The sequence below is a fragment of the Prionailurus viverrinus genome, chromosome X (assembly GCF_022837055.1).
Source record: "Prionailurus viverrinus isolate Anna chromosome X, UM_Priviv_1.0, whole genome shotgun sequence".
NCBI classification, from domain to species: domain Eukaryota; kingdom Metazoa; phylum Chordata; class Mammalia; order Carnivora; family Felidae; genus Prionailurus; species Prionailurus viverrinus.
The window spans coordinates 43,071,411-43,089,438 of NC_062579.1; the positions used below are offsets into that span (position 1 = coordinate 43,071,411).

General features: G+C 50.2%; 1 protein-coding gene across 3 annotated transcripts in view; it reads right to left on the bottom strand.

Moving 5' to 3' along the window:
- The window catches only part of IQSEC2 (IQ motif and Sec7 domain ArfGEF 2), a 78,336-nt gene extending 61,352 nt beyond the window's left edge, over positions 1-16,984 (bottom strand). For all 3 annotated transcript variants that reach the window (XM_047844521.1, XM_047844520.1, XM_047844522.1), the window contains exon 1: positions 16,106-16,984. In XM_047844521.1, the coding sequence (XP_047700477.1) occupies positions 16,106-16,812 (707 nt within the window). In that variant the 5' untranslated portion in view covers positions 16,813-16,984. The remainder of the gene's footprint in view (positions 1-16,105) is intronic.
- Between the last annotated feature and the right edge of the window lie 1,044 nt (positions 16,985-18,028).

An 18,028-nucleotide genomic window follows, 5' to 3' on the forward strand; every position in this document is an offset into this window, starting at 1 on the left:
GTCCATACCTAAGCCTCAGGGTTTATAGAAAGGTCTAACACTGAGAGGTGGATGGACCTGGGTTCAAATCCATTTATCAGCTGTGCAACCATGAATGAGTCCATTCCCTTCTCTGAACGTCAGTTTTCCCAACTATAAAATATGTATAATAATTCCAACTTCAGAGAGTTGTGGTGAGGCTTTCTGGGAACAGGATGGCCTAATGGTTATGAGCACAGGCCTTGGAGAAGACAGGCCTAGGTTTCAATCGCAGCCCTGCCCCTTCTAACTATGTGATTTGCATCTCTGAGGCTCAGTTTGTTCATCAATATAATGGAGGTATTAATAGCGTTAACCTGATAAAGCTGTTGGAAGGATTATGATTGTAAAAAATATGTAATAAAATTGGAACATTCTTAAATGAGGAAAAGCTGCTTAATAATAGTTGTGCAAATATTGGTTATGGTGGAGTTGACGAGGCCTTCTATACTCCTGATGCCCCTGCCCAGCTTTATTTTTCTCCACAGCACTTACTACTACGTGACATACTCATATCTTCTTGTTTCTTTTCTGCCCCCACCCCCTCCAACATACAAACACTAGAATATCAGCTACACAAGGCAGAGATTCTGTCTGTTTTGTTCACTGTTTCTAAGTACCTAGAACAGTGTGAGGTACATAGAAGATGTTCTTCTACCGTTAGGTAGATATCTGCTACTTAGGGGTAAAAAGGCATTCTTGGCTGATAAAATAGCCAGAATACAGGCATGGAGGCACAAAGAAGTCCACTGTGCTTAGGGAACCATAGACAGTTGAATACAACTTGATTACTGGCCAGGAAGGGAAGAAAGTGGCTAGAAAGGTGAATGGAGCCACAGCCTGACCAAAAGGAGCATGCAAGAGCTTTCCCAGACCACAAGTGGTGTAAAGACTTACTTTTGATGGCTAGGGAATGGAAAAGCACTTGGGGGAGAGGCAAAGATACCTCCCAAGTCCAAGAGCATCTAAATCATGACAATGTGAAAAGTGAAAGTCAAAACCTTTTGAAAGATTATTCATCTGGAGAAGACTCTTTCCGAAGGGATCCATCTGAAACAAGAATCAGATCTAGAAATGACAAATAGGCAGGTAGAGAAGTCAGGAGGATGAGATGATGGTGATGTGCAAAAAAATCTTATAAAGGTTAATGAAAGAGAACAACCAGATGAACCACCAGACAAATCAGAAAGCTTGTTGGATAATGAAACCACCTTCAGCAATAGAGCCACATCGAAGGCCAAGATGGTGGCACGGATGCAAAATGAAGGCCATGGTAATTTTGGTTGATGCTTATCCCTTTGCTGGTGATTACTCTTCCCATGGTCCTTGATCACCACTATTCATTGAACAAGTTCTGGGATGATAAGGATGATGATAATAATAATGAAGATTGCTGCATACTTCAAAGGAAATATTTTGCTTTTAATGTTTTGAATTTCTTTTTCAGGAAATAATGAGACAAGTACCACTTCACATTTTTATTTCAAATAGAAGATAGGCAGAGACTACAACAAAGAGCCTTGAATACCAGGCAACAGTGTATTGCCCTATAATTTCTGAGGAGCCTTTGGGGAGCTCAGCCCTAGGAGTGATTAGGTCAAATACTGCCTTCCCCAACTTCATGCTCCTTTCTGTCAAGCAGGCTTTATTTTGGTCCATAGCATATTCTGCCTTCTAATAATCCAAAAAGAATAAAGTGACTATTGATTAAGCACCTACAATGGTTCAGGGCTTGTGTTATATTCTCAACAGTTGGGCAAGATAGTGATTATTCTTCCCATTGTATAGATGTGAAAACTCTGGATCAGGGTAGCAATGAGATTTGCCTAGAGTTACGCAGGTAATAAGCAGGGAAGCTGAGATTCAAGTCTGGGTTTGTCTGACTCTGAAACCAAGGCTTTTAACTGCTACAGCTGTGGCTTCCTTCTGTCATGCCAGAGCTAAGCGGCACTTCATCTCCCATACCAGACTGTGAGCTTGGCCTCTCTCCCTCACCTGGCTCCAATCTCCCCTCCACACAGTGCAGCCCAACACCCCCGACACACCATGAGAACTCAGAGAGTACTTCTGGAAGAAACAATCATTTAAGGTCAGGGGGGGGAGAAAAAAGAAAAGGGAAGGTGGGATTAGGCACAGGTGTTGCAGCCCAGATCAGCTCAGCATTATGACAAAAAAAAAAAAAAAAAAAAAAAAAAGGAAGGAATAGAGAGGGAGAAAAGGAAAATGGAACTGGCTCTCTCCAGCCCTCCCTTCCTGCCTCCCTCTGCTGGAGGCAGAGGGATGGAGGTTCAGCCATGATTGGAAGGAGAGTGGGTGGAAGGGGGTGCAGCTTAGAGAAGCTTGTTGTTGTAGAGGCCTCAGCTCAGCCTGAAGCCCCTCCTGTGCACCAGGGGGCCCATCTCTGGTCTACCTGCTCCCACGGCCTAAGCAAAGGACCAGGACGTTGGGCTGCATGCCAGGCACCCACCCAATGCTGCCACAGCACAGCTCACAGCAGACCCAGGACCCTCTCAGGTCACAGTGAGGGTACCAAGAGAAGTAGAGGGGCTGGCCCGGGTTGGGGGGTACAGATGGAGGCCGTGGCAGAGCAGGAGTCAGAACCCAGGTCTTCAGTTTGCTGGGGGCTCTCTTGACTGCACCAGAGGTTGAGAAAAATGCTCATGAATGCACATGGAGCCAGAGGTAACACATGCTGAAATGAGGCCCTCCACGGTTAGGTATTTGGGGGGTTCCTAATAATTTCCAGTCTCAGTGCAGAGTGAGAAAGCAAAACAACCACTTTTAAAAGTATCTTTAGCTTCATTTGGGCCTCAGGAGCATAAATGTTTATCTCCTCTCTCTCTCCCAGGACCCCACTAAAACGAATGTGAAAAATCAAAGAAGGTAGGAAATTGTAACAGTGAAGAGGATGGAAGAGAGTGAGATCAATGGATGAGAGATTTCGACAAATTTCTGGAAGCAAAAAACAAAAAGAAGAGTGTGCACAGTTGGAAGGAGAGCCAGGGGCACCACTCAGGGGGTTGCAGTCCGGGGTGGGAACCAATTGGGCCAGCAGAGACCCAGAAAGACTCCAGACTTGGAGATGGTAGGTATGAGGAAAGGGTAGGAATGCTCAGGATCTGAAGACAGGGGAATAAACCAAGGGTAAGTACATGAAATCCTCCCCTGCTTCACTAACCCCTCAAATCTAGAATACAAGCTGCCTGGCATTCACCCCTAGGCAAAATATCAGAGAGCTCAGGGCTAAAGGAATTAAACTATCTGGGATGAATTAGGGCATCCAAGTAGCATGTTGGTGTCCCTGGAATAAAGTGCTTTTCAAGTGCTTTTCATCCTGGCATTTAGGGGGCACCCATTATAACAGTCAGCTCCCTGGAGGCTCATCTGAAAGAAAGCCAGCAAGTGGACAAGCCAGTGTGGATATACAAACATCTCAACCAGACTTTCTACTAACTCCTTTATAAACTACTAAAATAGAAAGTATGAGAGAAAAGAGCAGCAGCCCAGAGGATCAATCTGGGAAGCTCAACATCCAACTAAATGACATTCCAGCAAGAGGAAACAGAGAAAATGAAGGGGAGGAGACTATCAAAAAAATTATGTAACAAAAGACAAAATGCATCACATTTTTACCGGGGGGTCGGTGACTGGAAAACTGAGTGCTGGTTACATAGGTGTGTTTGGCTTGTAAAAATTGACCAAGCTATTCATTTGCGATGTGAGCACTTTTTTGTATGCATATTATGTTTTGGTGTGAAGTTTAAAAAAAAAATCCTTCTTCTAGAAATCTCCAAGGAGATTGTCCCCAGAAGAAGTGCTGTGATTATTCTGCAGGTGCAAGGAACTCCACAAAACAGTAACTAAATAAGCAAGGAAGCAAACAAACAAACAAGGTAGAAAGGAAGTCCTGGTATCAAATATAAAACAAAGTAAAAAGTGGCATGATTTTGAACAATGTCGTAGAGCAGAAGAAAGGAAAATTCATTCGATCTGGATGCTAGGAACATCTTCCTGGGAGTACAGAGGTTGTGACAACGGACCTTGGGAACTGAGGTGCAATTATAGTACACTATTTGGCCCTGCAATGAATAATATTGACATAATCATAATCCCATAAATAGAGTATATTGGTGGTCAAATTTTAAAAAAAATTTTCTAATGTTTATTTTTGAGAGAGAGAGACAGAGAGAGAGAGAGAGAGAGAGAGAGAGAGAGAGCACACAAGTGGGGGAAGGGCAGAGAGAGGGAGACACAGAATCCAAAGCAGGCTCTAGGCTCTGAGCTGTCAGCAGCTGGACGTGGGGTCGAACTCACAAACCATGAGATCGTGACATGAGCCGAAGTCGGACAGTTAACTGACTGAGCCACCCAGGCGCCCCAATGTGGTCAGCTTTTAAAATCAATTTGTCTTGATACAGCACTGAAGACCTAATTATTGTCACAGAACAGAATATAAATGCAATCAAGCTTGCTGACAAAAGTATGGAACACACAAAGCAGGAGCTACAAGGGTGGAGGAGAGATGGAAGGAAGGATGGGGCCCTAATAACTATGTCTTACAAACCAAGTGGTCGAGAGATACTGTGGAGGGGCACCTGGGTGGCTCAGTCAGTTAAGTGCCTGACTTCAGCTCAGGTCATGATGTCACGGGTTTGATTCATGAGTTCAAGCCCCACATCGGGATCTCTGGTGTCAGCACAGAGCCTGCTTCGGATCCTCTGTCTCCCTCTCTCTCTCTCTCAAAAATAAACATTAAAAAAAAAGAAAGATACTGTAGAAAATGGATGGAATAAGAAACCATAGTTTAAAATAGTACTTGATAAAAATTACAAATTTGAGAAGAGGAGAGAAAGAGTCAGGTGTTGTAAATAAGCTAAATCCTCACTTGTCATAGTAGAGAGAAGTCAGTGGATAATGTTCAAAGTTGATAAATGAAGAAATGATGCATGCTATTTAGAGATATGAAGTCACTGCCAGAAAACCTAAATGGTAAAAGCAGCCACCTCTGGGGACTGGGAAGGGGGCAACAGGCTTTTTACATGTGTCTTTGTGTACTACTTGCCTTTTTAAAACTATGCATATGTACTGCTTTAATTTAATTTTAAAAACAAGTCCCTCCTCTTTCTCTGGACCTTGGTCGCCCACATGCTACATACAAAAGAGGGAGCTTGATGATTCCACGTGGTGTGAGGTCCTGTTCTCCATACTTCCTTTTATAATTTTTTTAAGTTTATTTATTTATTTTGAGAGAGAGAGAGAACGAGCAGAGGAGGGGCAGAGAGGGGTGGGGTACAGAGGATTTAAAAGGCTCCCTGTCAAAAGCAGAGAGCTCGATGTGGGGCTCAAGCTCATGAACCTCGAGATCATGACCTGAGCCAAAGTCAGATGCTCAACCACTGAGCCACCCAGGTGCCCCTCCATGCTTCTTTTTAGAGCAGGAACAAGACAGGCGAGTAAAGGGCTGACTCCCCCTAACTAATGCCTCAACTCCTCATGGCACCACAGTCATCTATGCAGATGCCTTCTCAGCTGCCCCAGCCTGCACCGCCCTCTGGTCTCCTTCAAGTCCCACCATTGCCTGTCCAGCCTCTCCAGCTCTCCATTCATTCAACTATTTACACCCGTTAGTTATTTATACCTGCCTGAGTCACAAAGGATTTGAGGTGGCTTACTCCAATAACACAGATAAAGAAAGAATAAAAATTGAACTAGAAAACGAGAGCTCAGAAAAAGAGATCAACAGAGATGCTAAAGCTGTACTTCAAATTAACTGGTAGCCGAGGAAGAAAGCGAGATACAATGAGTCATGGCAACCTCATATTAGGAAGGAGGAAATACACCCGTTTTCAGGGGAAGCAAATCTTTGCTGAGCACTGAATTCTTCAAATCATTGTCTATGGGAGATTCCAAGCAGGAGAAGGAGATGACTGGTTTTGTTTTGTTTTGTTTTTTAAACTTTAAGTTGTCTTATTCAGGATGAACTATTCAGATATTTGGATGAGTTATTTCCCATAAAAACTAAAGAATTTCAGGTAATACCATAATTATGAAATGAGGTATGTGCTATGGCACAATCTTGGGTTATTTCATTGATTTTCTTCCCCTGCAAATGACTATTAAGCACCTACAAGTATCAGGGAATGCCATTCAAACGTTCTTGGTTAATCCTGAGAGATGGGCATTGTCATCCCATTTTCCAGATAAGGAAACCAAAGACGAGAAGGTAAGTGACATAGCTGAGGTCATCCAGTGGGTTGGGGCACAGCCTAGATTCAAACTTAGGTTTGTATGACTATAGCTATGCTTGTGGTGAGCATATCATAATGTATAAACTTGCAAAGTCACTATATTGTACACCTGAAACTAATGTAACATTGTGTGTCACTATACTCAGAACAAAACAAAACAAAAACAAAGTTAGGTCTGTCTGTCTCCAAAGCTCCTTCTTTGTGTATCATACCATGGGGACTCATAACAAAGGCATCTAGGCTGGAGACACTCTGCCCAAGGCGATGGGCACACAAGTGATGACAGACACAAGCCCGCCCTCTTCCACAAAAATAGAAAAAGGGGGGATGACAGGGCAAAAACTGCCTGTGAGCTCCCTCAGTTACATTAAATGAGGACTCCTAGGGTAAAAAGCAGCAGAAAAAATGGTGGGCCTGGGTGGAGAAAGTGAAATCTGGGTCTACTCCCCAGCTATGAATCTAGGAGATCTGATTTCTGAGGAGCTGAACTAGACAGAGCAGAGGGTCTGTCTGCCATCAAAGCAAGAGATCCTTTATTTAGGTGATCCCTCCTCTTCACGGCTTCCTCCCCAGCAAGTCTCCAAGCCTCCTCGAGCTCCAGTTTTCTCATCAGCAGGACCCAAAGATAATGATCCCTATAATCTTCACAGGCTTTTAAAGCATAAAATAGCACATCTAAGGAACAGTACTTTAAACACTGGCATTAACAGTAGAGTGACTTTTCTTTTAAAAAAACATTTTTTTAATGCTTATTTATTGTTGAGAGAGAGACAGAGCATCAGCAGGGGAGGGGCAGAGAGAGAGGGAGACACAGAATCTGAAGCAGACTCCAGGCTCTGACTGTCAGTACAGAGCCTGTCACAGGGCTCAAACCCATGAACCACAACATCACAACCTGAGCCAAAGTCAGACGCTTAACCAACTGAGCCACCCAGGCGCCCCTATAGTGACTTTTCTAGTCAGAGCTGTTCTGCTCATACACTGAGCAGCCTCATACAAGCCCTTTCTCTCTGGGCCTCAGTCTTCTCATCTGTAAAATGAACAGCTTGAGCTGGATGATTTTTAAGGACCCTTCTAGCTTGAAGTTTCTTGGCTTTTATGCTGGTATTATTAAAATCCTGCTCATCATGAATGGCTGCCGCTCCTCTGTGTCCCCACAGTAGGCTGCATGCCCCTCTGTCACAGCACTTGTCAATGTGTTGTCACTCTCCTCCAACAGAGTATCTCTACTCCCCACTACCCAAGCTCAGGCCTTATCATCTCTCATCTAGACTGTCACACTCGCCTTCTCACTGGGTGCCCTCCAATCTGTCTTCCAAACTGTCCACTAGTGGGATTTCTCCAAAACATGCCTCTCAACACATCTCCCCATTCTCTACAATAAGGACCTCTTGCCCCAACCTAAAACCCAATCTTGGCTCCCAATTCCCAACATAATAAAGCTCCTTATCCTGCTAGTCAAGTGTCCTCCTGATCTGGGATGGCTGACTCTTCAGACTCTTCTCCAGACCTTTCCTGCCTCAGTTTGTGCTTTAGTTTGTACTGACCTAATAAAAGTGCTCTGCCCCCCAACACACCCTGCTGGTTCCATGCCTCTGTTCATTCACTCATGCTGGCCCCTCTGCCTTAGTCTCCCTTTTGTTCTCCATTTCTGCCAAGCCACACACTGTCCTGCTTCACCGTACTAACTCCTACTCATCCTCCAGGCCTCAGCTCAGGCAACACCTCCTCCAGGAAGCTCTCCCCGACAGTCTAGGTAGATGTCCCTCCTTTGGGCACCCACAGAGCCCTGTGCCCCCCCCCCCCCCGGCACAGCACACAGGAAACCGCATCACATTCATCTTCTCTGCCCAACTGTGAATGCCCTGAAGCCAGGAACTGTATAACATTAATCACAGAACTCCCTGCCTGCAGCAGTACAAGGAATGGCACGTCCTAGGCACACAATATTCACTGGACTGACCTCTCTTTCAGAAGTGTGGTGAGCTCCCACACGGCCTGTCCCTCTGGCTCCTCCCCCACACAGAGTTTTGCAAAATTATTAATAATAACAATGCCTTAGGGCACCTGGGTGGCTCAGTCGGTTAAGCTTCTGACTTTGGCTCAGGTCATGATCTCACGGTTCATGAGTTCGAGCCCTGTGTCAGGCTCTGTGCTGACAGCTCAGAGCCTGGAGCCTGCTTCGGATTCTGTGTCTCCCTCTCTCTCTCTCTCTCTCTCTCTCTCTGCCCCTCCCCCACTTGTGCTCACTCTCAAAAATAAACATTAAAAATGGGGCGCCTGGGTGGCGCAGTCGGTTAAGCGTCCGACTTCAGCCAGGTCACGATCTCGCGGTCCGTGAGTTCGAGCCCCGCGTCGGGCTCTGGGCTGATGGCTCGGAGCCTGGAGCCTGCTTCCGATTCTGTGTCTCCCTCTCTCTCTGCCCCTCCCCCGTTCATGCTCTGTCTCTCTCTGTCCCAAAAATAAATAAACGTTGAAAAAAAAAATTAAAAAAAAAAAAACATTAAAAAACTTTTAAAAATAATAACAATGCCTATCACCAACTAAACATACACTATGTGCTGAATACTTCACATATGTCATCTTACTCAATTTTTACAACAATCATGAGAATATGGGTTATTTATGAACTGGCCAGCATATCAGATGTACAAGTGCCTCCCAGTTTTACAAGGGAATTTTAGGGAAGGAACATGTAGGTACTTTTAATCACAGATATGATGACAATAATTCTAAAGTGGTTATATAGAGGAAAATAATTGGTTTTATAAAGGCAAATACAGCATCCTGGATTCCAGTAGGAAATCACAAGGCCCAGATATATAGTCATATTATCCCTTTAAAAGGGTATAAAAATCACATAGCTAAAAAGACAGGCATTGATACTGGAGAAGTGGCACATATCAGGTGATAATTGTGATTAAATTGTGATAATATAAAAACAAACTTTCCTTCTTAAAATGTTAGAGGAATCATCCTGATCAGCCCACGTAGCTCTGGCTTGTTATCTTTGTTTTGAAAAGGATGTGATGTGTGGATCTTGGCTGACTTGTTTGGTTTGCTACACTCCACCTCTAGGGGGCAGGGCAACCCCACAGACTATTTTCCATCCTTGTCTCTCAGCTTTCCATCCTGACCAGAACCTTCCTTGACTACTGTGTTAGGTAGACAGGAAAATTTTTGATACATTGGGGAGGTGGGGTGCAACATGAATCTGAATCTTATATATCAGAAAATATAGTTTTATCCCCATTTGCAACTTGAGAAAACCGAGGCTCTGAAAGTTAAGTGACTTGCTTAGAGTCACAGAGAGTCCCCCTTCCACGGCACTGCACTTTCCGTGAATACAGAGGCCCCAAAGAGCTTCAGCTCTTAAGTGCTTGATAACAGGCTTCCCTACATAAATGCTTTCAACATGGATGCCTGGAGAGAGATCAAATAACTTCCATGAGAAAGTTAGAGTAACTAGCAAATTACCTTGCCCTAAATGAGTTACCTCAAAAGTGGAAATAAGTCATTTATTTATCGTTCTCCCCATGACCCGTGTTTATCATTCTGCCAGGGAATACAGCCAGGGAGTGAGCCAAAGGGGCTGTGTCTTATGACATTGAGACACCACACCCGGCCCAGGGTCTGAGCCCCAACAGAGACTTGTTGGATAAATAAGTAGCTTTCCACTAAACTGGGCAGGCTGCATACGAGTCCTACGCATGTCTCTTTGCTCCTTTCAGAACAGAAGATCTTGCACTGAGGGTCAAGACCACGGTATGATATGGCCATAGCATGGGAGGGAGAGGTAATGATGAATAGACAGGCCTAAATGTCTCCAAAGTTTCCTCTGATTCTGCTACCCTGATATCCCACAAACTGGAAGGCTGGTAAGTGTGAAAAGCCCAGAGTAGAGGCCAAACAATTCCTGGGAGCATGAGGAGAAAGCAAGGCAGGAGCCAACAGAATTCTGAAGTGGAGTCATCTCTCTATGGGGGGCCCTAGAATGAAGAAAAACTTAGGCACCTCTAGCCATTAGTGCACCAAGGCTTAATCTGACATTCATTTGTTTATTCAACATTTACTGAGCAGCTACTATGTGCTGTGCTGTGTGTTTCCAAGCTGCTGGCTCTGTCACTCATGCCCAGAGCACCTACCATAGGGACCAACACAACATGCTTTTGATACATGTCACTTAAATGTCAATCTGTAGGGGCTCTCAATCTAGTAGAGAGGATACAAGATGTAAACAAATAACCATAAAGGTATGAAAAGAGAGAGGGGCGCCTGGGTGGCTCAGTTGGTTAAGCCACCGACCGTTGACTATGGCTCAGGTTATGACCTCATAGTTTGTGGGTTCGAGCCCCACATCAGGCTCCATGCTGATGGCACGGAGCCTGCCTGGGATTCTGTCTCCCTCTCTCTGCCCCTCCCCTGCTTGCTCTCTATCTCTCAAAAAAATAAAGGAAAGAAAAGAAACTTAAAAAGAGAGAAAGTGCTCATTTCAAGGGCCAGGGGTAGACCAGCAAATATACACAGGAGAGATGACAGCTCAGCTCAGCGTGGGAACTATATGGAGCAGCCCAGGAGGAGGAACCAGCATCAGCAAAGACCCCGAGGCTATCAGAAGGCTGAGTGGGCTAACACTGGGGTGCACAGGCCCTTCTGGCTGGGGCACGGTCTGTGGGAAGTGGACTGTCAAAAGATGAGGGGAGAAAGGGAAGTCAGGTGCCGATGCTAAGAGGACTATGCATGGCAGATGGAGGAGTCTGAACGTTCTCCTGCAGGCCAAAGACAGAGTGGAACCACTGGAGCCCTGCAGAAAGCTTGGCCAGGCTGCATCTCGTCAGAGGCTTGATGGAACAAGAGCAGGAGAGGCATCTGTTAGAGAAGACTATGACAAAACTTCAGGAAGCAGTCAGGAGACGGACCCTGACTGGAGCAGTGGTCTTGGGAGCTCTGCTGGGGGAAGCCCGGAGCCATGCCTGGAGTGTCTCTAATGTCTTTACACCCTGCCTGCGGGAGGCAGTGGTGTACCACAGTCTCAAGCCCGACAGTTCTGGGCCCCATGCAGTTGTGTAACCTCAGGCAGGTCACTGCACCTCTCTGATCCTTGTTTCCCTGTCTGAAAAATGAAGATAATACTAACACCCACCTGGCAGGGACTCTGCAAATGAGATAAGAGGCAGTAGTACTGCATGGTGGGTAAGAACGCTGCAGATGGACTCTGGAGCCTGGCTACTTGTGCTCCTTCTAGCTCCTTCTCAATTCTCCTGCTTATTATTGAGTGACCTTGGGTAAGTTAACCAACCTTCCCGGGCCTCAGTTGCCTCATCTGTAAAATGGATTTAATAACAATATCTACATCAAAAGATTCATGTGGAGATTGAATGAATTAATACATGGAAAGCACTCAGAACAAATAGTGCTTGGCACACAGTAAATTCAGTAAAAAAAAAAATGTTAGCTATTATTACATAAAGCCACAGAGGGTGGTGCCTGGCACACAGAAGGCTGAGACTCACTCAGCACATGTGTGGCCTCTTCTCCGTGCTCCAGGCCTTTACTATCCTCTCAGCAGATTCAGAGGCCACAGTAGGCAGGGGTGGGTGAGATGAAAGAGTAGCAGAGGGTAAGCCTCAGTCCAGTCTTCCTCCCACCTAGGCCCCCATTGGACCCCAGGAGACACCCACTCTCTTTGAAGCCCTTGAGCAGGGTCCCCAACCAGTGGCCTGGCCTACCCTGATCCTTCCTCTGAGAACTTCCACACTCCACCACCCTTGCCACTTGTTTTGTCCAGAGCACTGTCACGATGGTGGGCTGAGCCTGGAGCCCTGCAGCTCCGGCAAGGAGGAGGGGGCTCCTCAAGCGCAGAGAGCATGGTGTTTGCTCAGCCTGGTGGCCCCTCCTGCTCTGTGCACGCAGCCAAGAAATGTTTGTGGATGACAACAACCCCATTCTTGCCCCAGATCTAGACGGAGAACCAAGACTCCTCTAATTCTCATTCAAGTCAACATTATCATTTCCTCCCACACAAGTATAATGCTCTCAACACAGTGGGGGGAAAAATAGATGGCTTACCCTCCTGGGAAGAAGGAGAAATCCCCCCCCCCGGAAAAGTACCTGAGAGCCCAAAGGAGACAGACTTCCCCGAGGCCCCTCCCTTGGGCTCACTCTCTCCCCGCCCCCTTCCCAGTGCCCTCAGCCCCTGCAGGGAGAACACTGACACAGCCAGCAGCCAAGCAGCAGACCACGCATTGCCCTGGCTGTCAAGAACACCAGGCCAGGCATTCTGGTTGCTGCCCCCCAATGTGGACCAGCTTGCAGGGTGGGTGAGGGTGTGTGTGTGTGGGGGGGAGCGGTGGGTGGAGAGTTACCACCAAACCAGCTTCACCCCACCACCGCCTATGGCAGAGCCGGAGCTGGGCCCATGCACAAAGCGTGGGAAATACCGCTCTCTTCAGTGTGGAGCAACTCAGCAGTGGCCCCCAGCACACCCGTAAATCATTCCAGGCGCCAGAACTGCAAGGGGGGCCAGGTCAAGATCAACAACGAAAGCAGAACTCTTCTCTAATCATCTGGGGGTTCAGGGGAACAATTCCAGGGAAAAAAAGACCTGAACACTGGTGGAGACCAGCAGCTACAAACAAACAAACAAGCAAGCAAAGCCCTCACATACAGAAGACCAGGGGGCAGAAGGAGGTTGAGCCTCATCTCGTGCTCTGCTGCACTAAGAAGGCCACACCCAGAGCACAGCAGAAGGCATACTGGCATCCGGGAACCCGTCCAGAAGAGACAGTGCGGGAGGATGTTGGAATCCTGGGGGTATGATATGGGTGGGGGTGGACATGACAGCCGCTAGCAACCGCAGTAGAGGGAAAGTTCACAGGATGAAGAGTCTGTCTTAGGGCCAGTGACCTCTGGTGTGTCGCTTCACTTCTCTGAGCCCCTCGGTTTCTTCGGCTGTAAAATGTGGACTGCGGTGCCTGACGCACAGGGTCGTTGGGAGGACTAAATAAGTCCCTAGGCATAAGGGGCCCTCAACAAGAGGCAGCTGGGGCCCAGGCCCATCTCTCCCCTCTTTCTCCACCAGAGGGAGCCTGGGGACCAGGAACGCCTAGCCTGTACCTGCTCTACCGATCCACCCCCAGTGCTGCAGCCTCTGCCGCTAAACTCCCACCTTGCCTGCCCTGGCTTCCAGCAGCAGCCTTCTCACCCACTCCTTACAAACCCAGAACAGGCCTGGCAAGGGAGTCTCTTCAGCAGCTGTGGTGGCAGCAATGGTTACTGCATGAACAAGCCCTCTGGATGCTTGGCTGGGAGGAAGAGTAGAAAGGAGGGAGACACAGCCTTCTCCCCCACACCCCTGCCCCTTGACTCTGCCACTCATCCCAGAGTCAGCTCCTCCTGCTCCAATCCTATAGATACCTAAGGCTTGCCTGGCCTCTCCGAGTTTGGGACCTGGCCAGGTCCTGAAGCGAGGAGACTCATGTGGGTTGGAAAGCTCTAGTGGAAAAATGACAGGTCTCAGACACAGGTGGATGTGGGTTCTAGTCCCAGCTCCATTAGGAACTAGCAGCGTAACCTTGGGCAAAAGCCTTTCATCTTGGGGCCTCAGTTTCCCCATCTCTCAAATGGAGTTGCTAATGCTCACCAGAACCTGTGGTGAGGCCCAAAAGAGGCAATAACTGATGTGCAAATATTTAATATGTGGCTAGGAGAAATTCAAAGCACTATCTAAATCCCCTTATTAATCCAGTAGGAAATGTGAGGCAAAGAAATCCGACAAACAGCCTGGAGGGTGCACAAAAGAGGGATAGACTGAGAGGCAGGCCTGTGCGGATGGCAGAAGCACAGAGCTCAAGAGCAAATGGGCTTCCAGCCAGCCAAGAGATCCACGTCTGCAGGATGGAGAATCTGAGGGTAATGAAATCCTGGTATTGGGGAAGACCCAGGTCACTTCACTGGGCTTTACACCCAATTCAGGAATGGTGCTTTTTCCAGCTCTTCCCGACACCCACTGGGCCTCTGCCGGACAAGTCCACCCAGCTCCCACCCCCACCTCTTGACTCAGTCCTCTGCATCACCAGGCAGCCAGGTTGGAAAGTTCTCCCTGATTTACCCCCAAATTTCCCACCGCTCCTGGCTCTGCTCTCTGGAGCCACACATAATGAGCCTCTTTCCTCTGTCATAGGCCTGACCACTCCAGAAAAGTCTTCCACAGTCAGGCTCAAGGACCACAGCAGGCTCCAGTCTCCTGCTCCCACCCACCGTAGCCCTCTCCTGAAACAGCTCTGCTTGGTTGATCTGGACCCTTCCTCCAGGGTGGGGCCCCAAGTTGCACACAGTCGGTCCACTGGGAATGGGCTCCCAGCAACCACGCCTGGACAGGAGAACCCATCTCCCTGGCCCCGGGACTACTCTGAGGCAGTCCACACCGAAACTCAGCTGAGGGTGCACTGCAGTGGAGCCCAGCCGAGGCCTCAAGCTGCAGCTGCTGCTCCTGGGGCCCAGCCATCTCAACCCAGCACCCCAGCCTGCTGCCTCACCACGGGGGAGTTGCAGAGAGCTGTCTCCCAGCAGATTTCCTGAGGCAGAAGGCTTCCCCACCCCCAGCCCAGCCTCCAAGAGACACTCCACTGGTTGTGGCACATGGTAGGACCAGCTGAGCAGTGAGAGGAGGGGGAAGGCTGTCCATTCGCTAGAGGACTTCAGACTTGCTCGGTAGTGTGGCTGGATTAGTCACAGAACCATCAAATCTAAGCTGGGGGGTCTTAAAGAGCATTCAAGGAAGACAAGATATGGGGGGAACTGATGGCCTGAGAGAGGAAGGGAGTCAGTCAAGGTCACAAAGTCAATCTGCAGCACAGCTGGAAGGGGAACCCAGGTGTCCTAACTCCCAGTTCAGTGCTGTTCTTTCCAATACAGCAAAAGAGAAATCAGGGGGCCTTTAGGGCAGCCCTGTGAGCCTGCATGCCCTTGACTCTCTTAGCCTGACATTTATCCTGACCAGCTCACAGTAGTATCTGGATGGAAGAAGTGGACCCAGCCCATGTCCCACCAACCCAAGGTGTCCCAAATAGGCAGACACACGGACACCAGCAAAGAAACTGGCACTGATCCAACAAGAGAGAAGATCTGTAGGCTTCCCTTCCTGGGAGCTCTTTAATTGGGCGGTGTTTTTCTTGAGGGTGGAGTGGGGGTGCTCTTTGAGGAACTAGCCAAGGGCCTGGCCTCCATCTTTGCTCCCCCATCTTTGCTCCCCTGGCCAGGATGTGCTGCGGTTCCCATCAGAGGGATGTCTCAGCCTCCAGCAGCCATTCTAGTCCCCACCTGCCTCTCTGGGAAAGGATGGAGCTGAAGCCACCAGAGGAGACAAGATCAGGCCTACACTCAGGACCTGCAGAGGAGACCCAAAGTGGGGGGGGGGGGGGAGACGGGGGCTTTCTTTCCCTTGGGGCTCTGAGGTGACAATGTCACAGGTAATAAAAATCCCAAGCAGCACATCCAAAATAAAGAAATAAATGAAAAGCCATCCTCTGGCAAGGGTACAGTTAGGGGGTGAAGAAGTAGAGGGGTGATGACTGCTGTAGGCCCTCACTGGCCACGGTTTTGAGAAAGAAGAGACACCTGCACTCATCTGGCCAAGCCAGGCTGGGGTGGCCGGAGAAGGGGTGTCGGCTGCTTGAGCAGGACCGAGCTTCTCTGACAGTCTGGGACGGGAGAGGAGGACATGGTATCAGGCACTGGCTTCTTACTTTATCAGCCGGACAAGTTGGAGAGGGAACTGGAGGGGAAGAGCCGGGGTGAAGGGGGTAGGGGGGAGAGGGGTACAAACACACATTCCTTACTTTCTCTGGAGGGTTGTGGCCGGGCTGGTGCTGGTACTGGTGCTGTGGCCGCCACCGGCCCCGGGGCTGGAGCTCCTGGATGCGCCACGGCTCAGCTGGCCCCGCTCCCGCGGTGGCCGGGGCCCCACGCCCACCGCAGCTGAATAGCCGGCTTCCTTCTCGCGGCCCGGGTGCGCTGGCACGGTCTCCCGCCCGCCACGCTCGCGACCCAGGGCTGGGTTCTCGTGGTGCAGGTGGCACTGGGCCACGTCGCGCTCGCGGGCTGGGTAGCCGGTAGTGTCCTGGAGCGGGTAGGGGGCGTCCCGCTCCTTGTCCCGATACACTGCCTCCCGGTTCTGGTAGGCGCCGTCCCGGTTCGGGTAGCCCACGTCCCGGGCCGCCTGGTGGAACTGGCTCTCCCGCAGCTCGCGGTGGTGGAACTGGGTCTCGCGCAGGTTCTGGTACTGGCTTTCGCGGCCGGGGCTATCCCGCGCGCCGTGGGGGTCCCGGTGCAGCTCCCCGCGGTGCAGCTGGCTCTCCTCCCTCAGGTCGCGGTTCTCCTGGGTGAGCTGGTCCAGCTGGCCCTCCAGTTCTTCAATGCGCCGCCGCTGGGTCTCCAGCAGCTGCTGCTGGCTCTCAATGATGTTGTTCAGCTCCAGCAGGTACTCCACCGCCCGGTTGGGGCTCTCGGATCCCGGACCGCCCGGGGGCCCCGACCCCGCCTCCATCCTGGCGGCCCAGGGGCAAGGGAAGGGGCAGGAGAGCCCGGTCCCCGCTCGCTCACGGCGCCACCCTCCCCCGGGCCCAGCCGGGGGAGGGGGCCGGCGGGACGCGAGGGCGCGCACCGGGCTCGAGGGCCCGGGGGCCCGGGGGGGCCCGGGAGACAGCGCTGGGGCCGGCGGCACGGGGAGCAGGAGCTGAGGCTACCGCTGCCGCCGCCGCCACCGCCACCGCCACAGCTCAGGAGGACGCGGCCCACGGCGCTCCGCCCGCTGCGGAGTCACTGCGCAGCGCGGCCGCGCGGGACCGCCCCCGGCCGCCGGCCCGCCCCCCGCCCCTGCCCCCACCCCGCGCGCCCGGCCCGCCCCCTCGCGCCCCACCTGCCGCCGCCACCCGCGCCCGAAGCCGGACCCGACCCGAGACACCCGCGCCAGGTCGGGGCCAGCCCCATCGCAGGCTGCCCGAGAGCTCTCCCTTCCACCGGTCCCAGGGTCTTCACCTAACCAAGGTCTTCAGCCTGACGAAGCCCTCCATCCCGGTCCGTTCCAATATCCCTCGGGTCCTCTCAGCCCAAGATCCTCATCTAAGACCTCCCAGGAACCCCCATCGCAGGCAGCCTCCAGGTCTGAGCATCCCACGAATTCCCCATTCCCTGGGTCTGCCAGTCCCAAGTGTCAGATTCCCCATCCCATCCAACACCTGGGCCTCCTATCTCAGGCGACCTTCCTCCCGCCCACATCCCGGGTAGTCCCTGGATCTCTCATTCTAGCCAGTCCCCTGACCATTCCTCCATCCCACCCAGCCCCGTGTCCCTCCAGCCAGGCAGTCCACACACAGTTCCCCCTTCCCAGGCAGCCTCTGGAACATCACTCCCCTATCCCCACACACAACATCACAGTCATCCCCCACTCCAGCCAGTTCCTAAACTCTCCATCCAAGCCAGCACCCAGATCCCCTAACCCAGTCAACCCCAGGATCCCAAAGGTTAGCCAGTCTCTGGGTCCTCCAACCAAGGCAGTCCCAGGATCCCATCCCAAAAGCTCTGGGACTGCCCATTGCTGCCAATCTTAGGATCAAAGCTTCATTCATTCATTCAACTATCACTTTCCATCCTCCTTTGGAGATGCTCTTCTCCATTCTGTCCATCATCTTCATCCAATGAAACTGTACCCATCCTTCAAGACTTAAATGCCCCCTTCCTGAAGCCAACCTTGATTTCTCTAG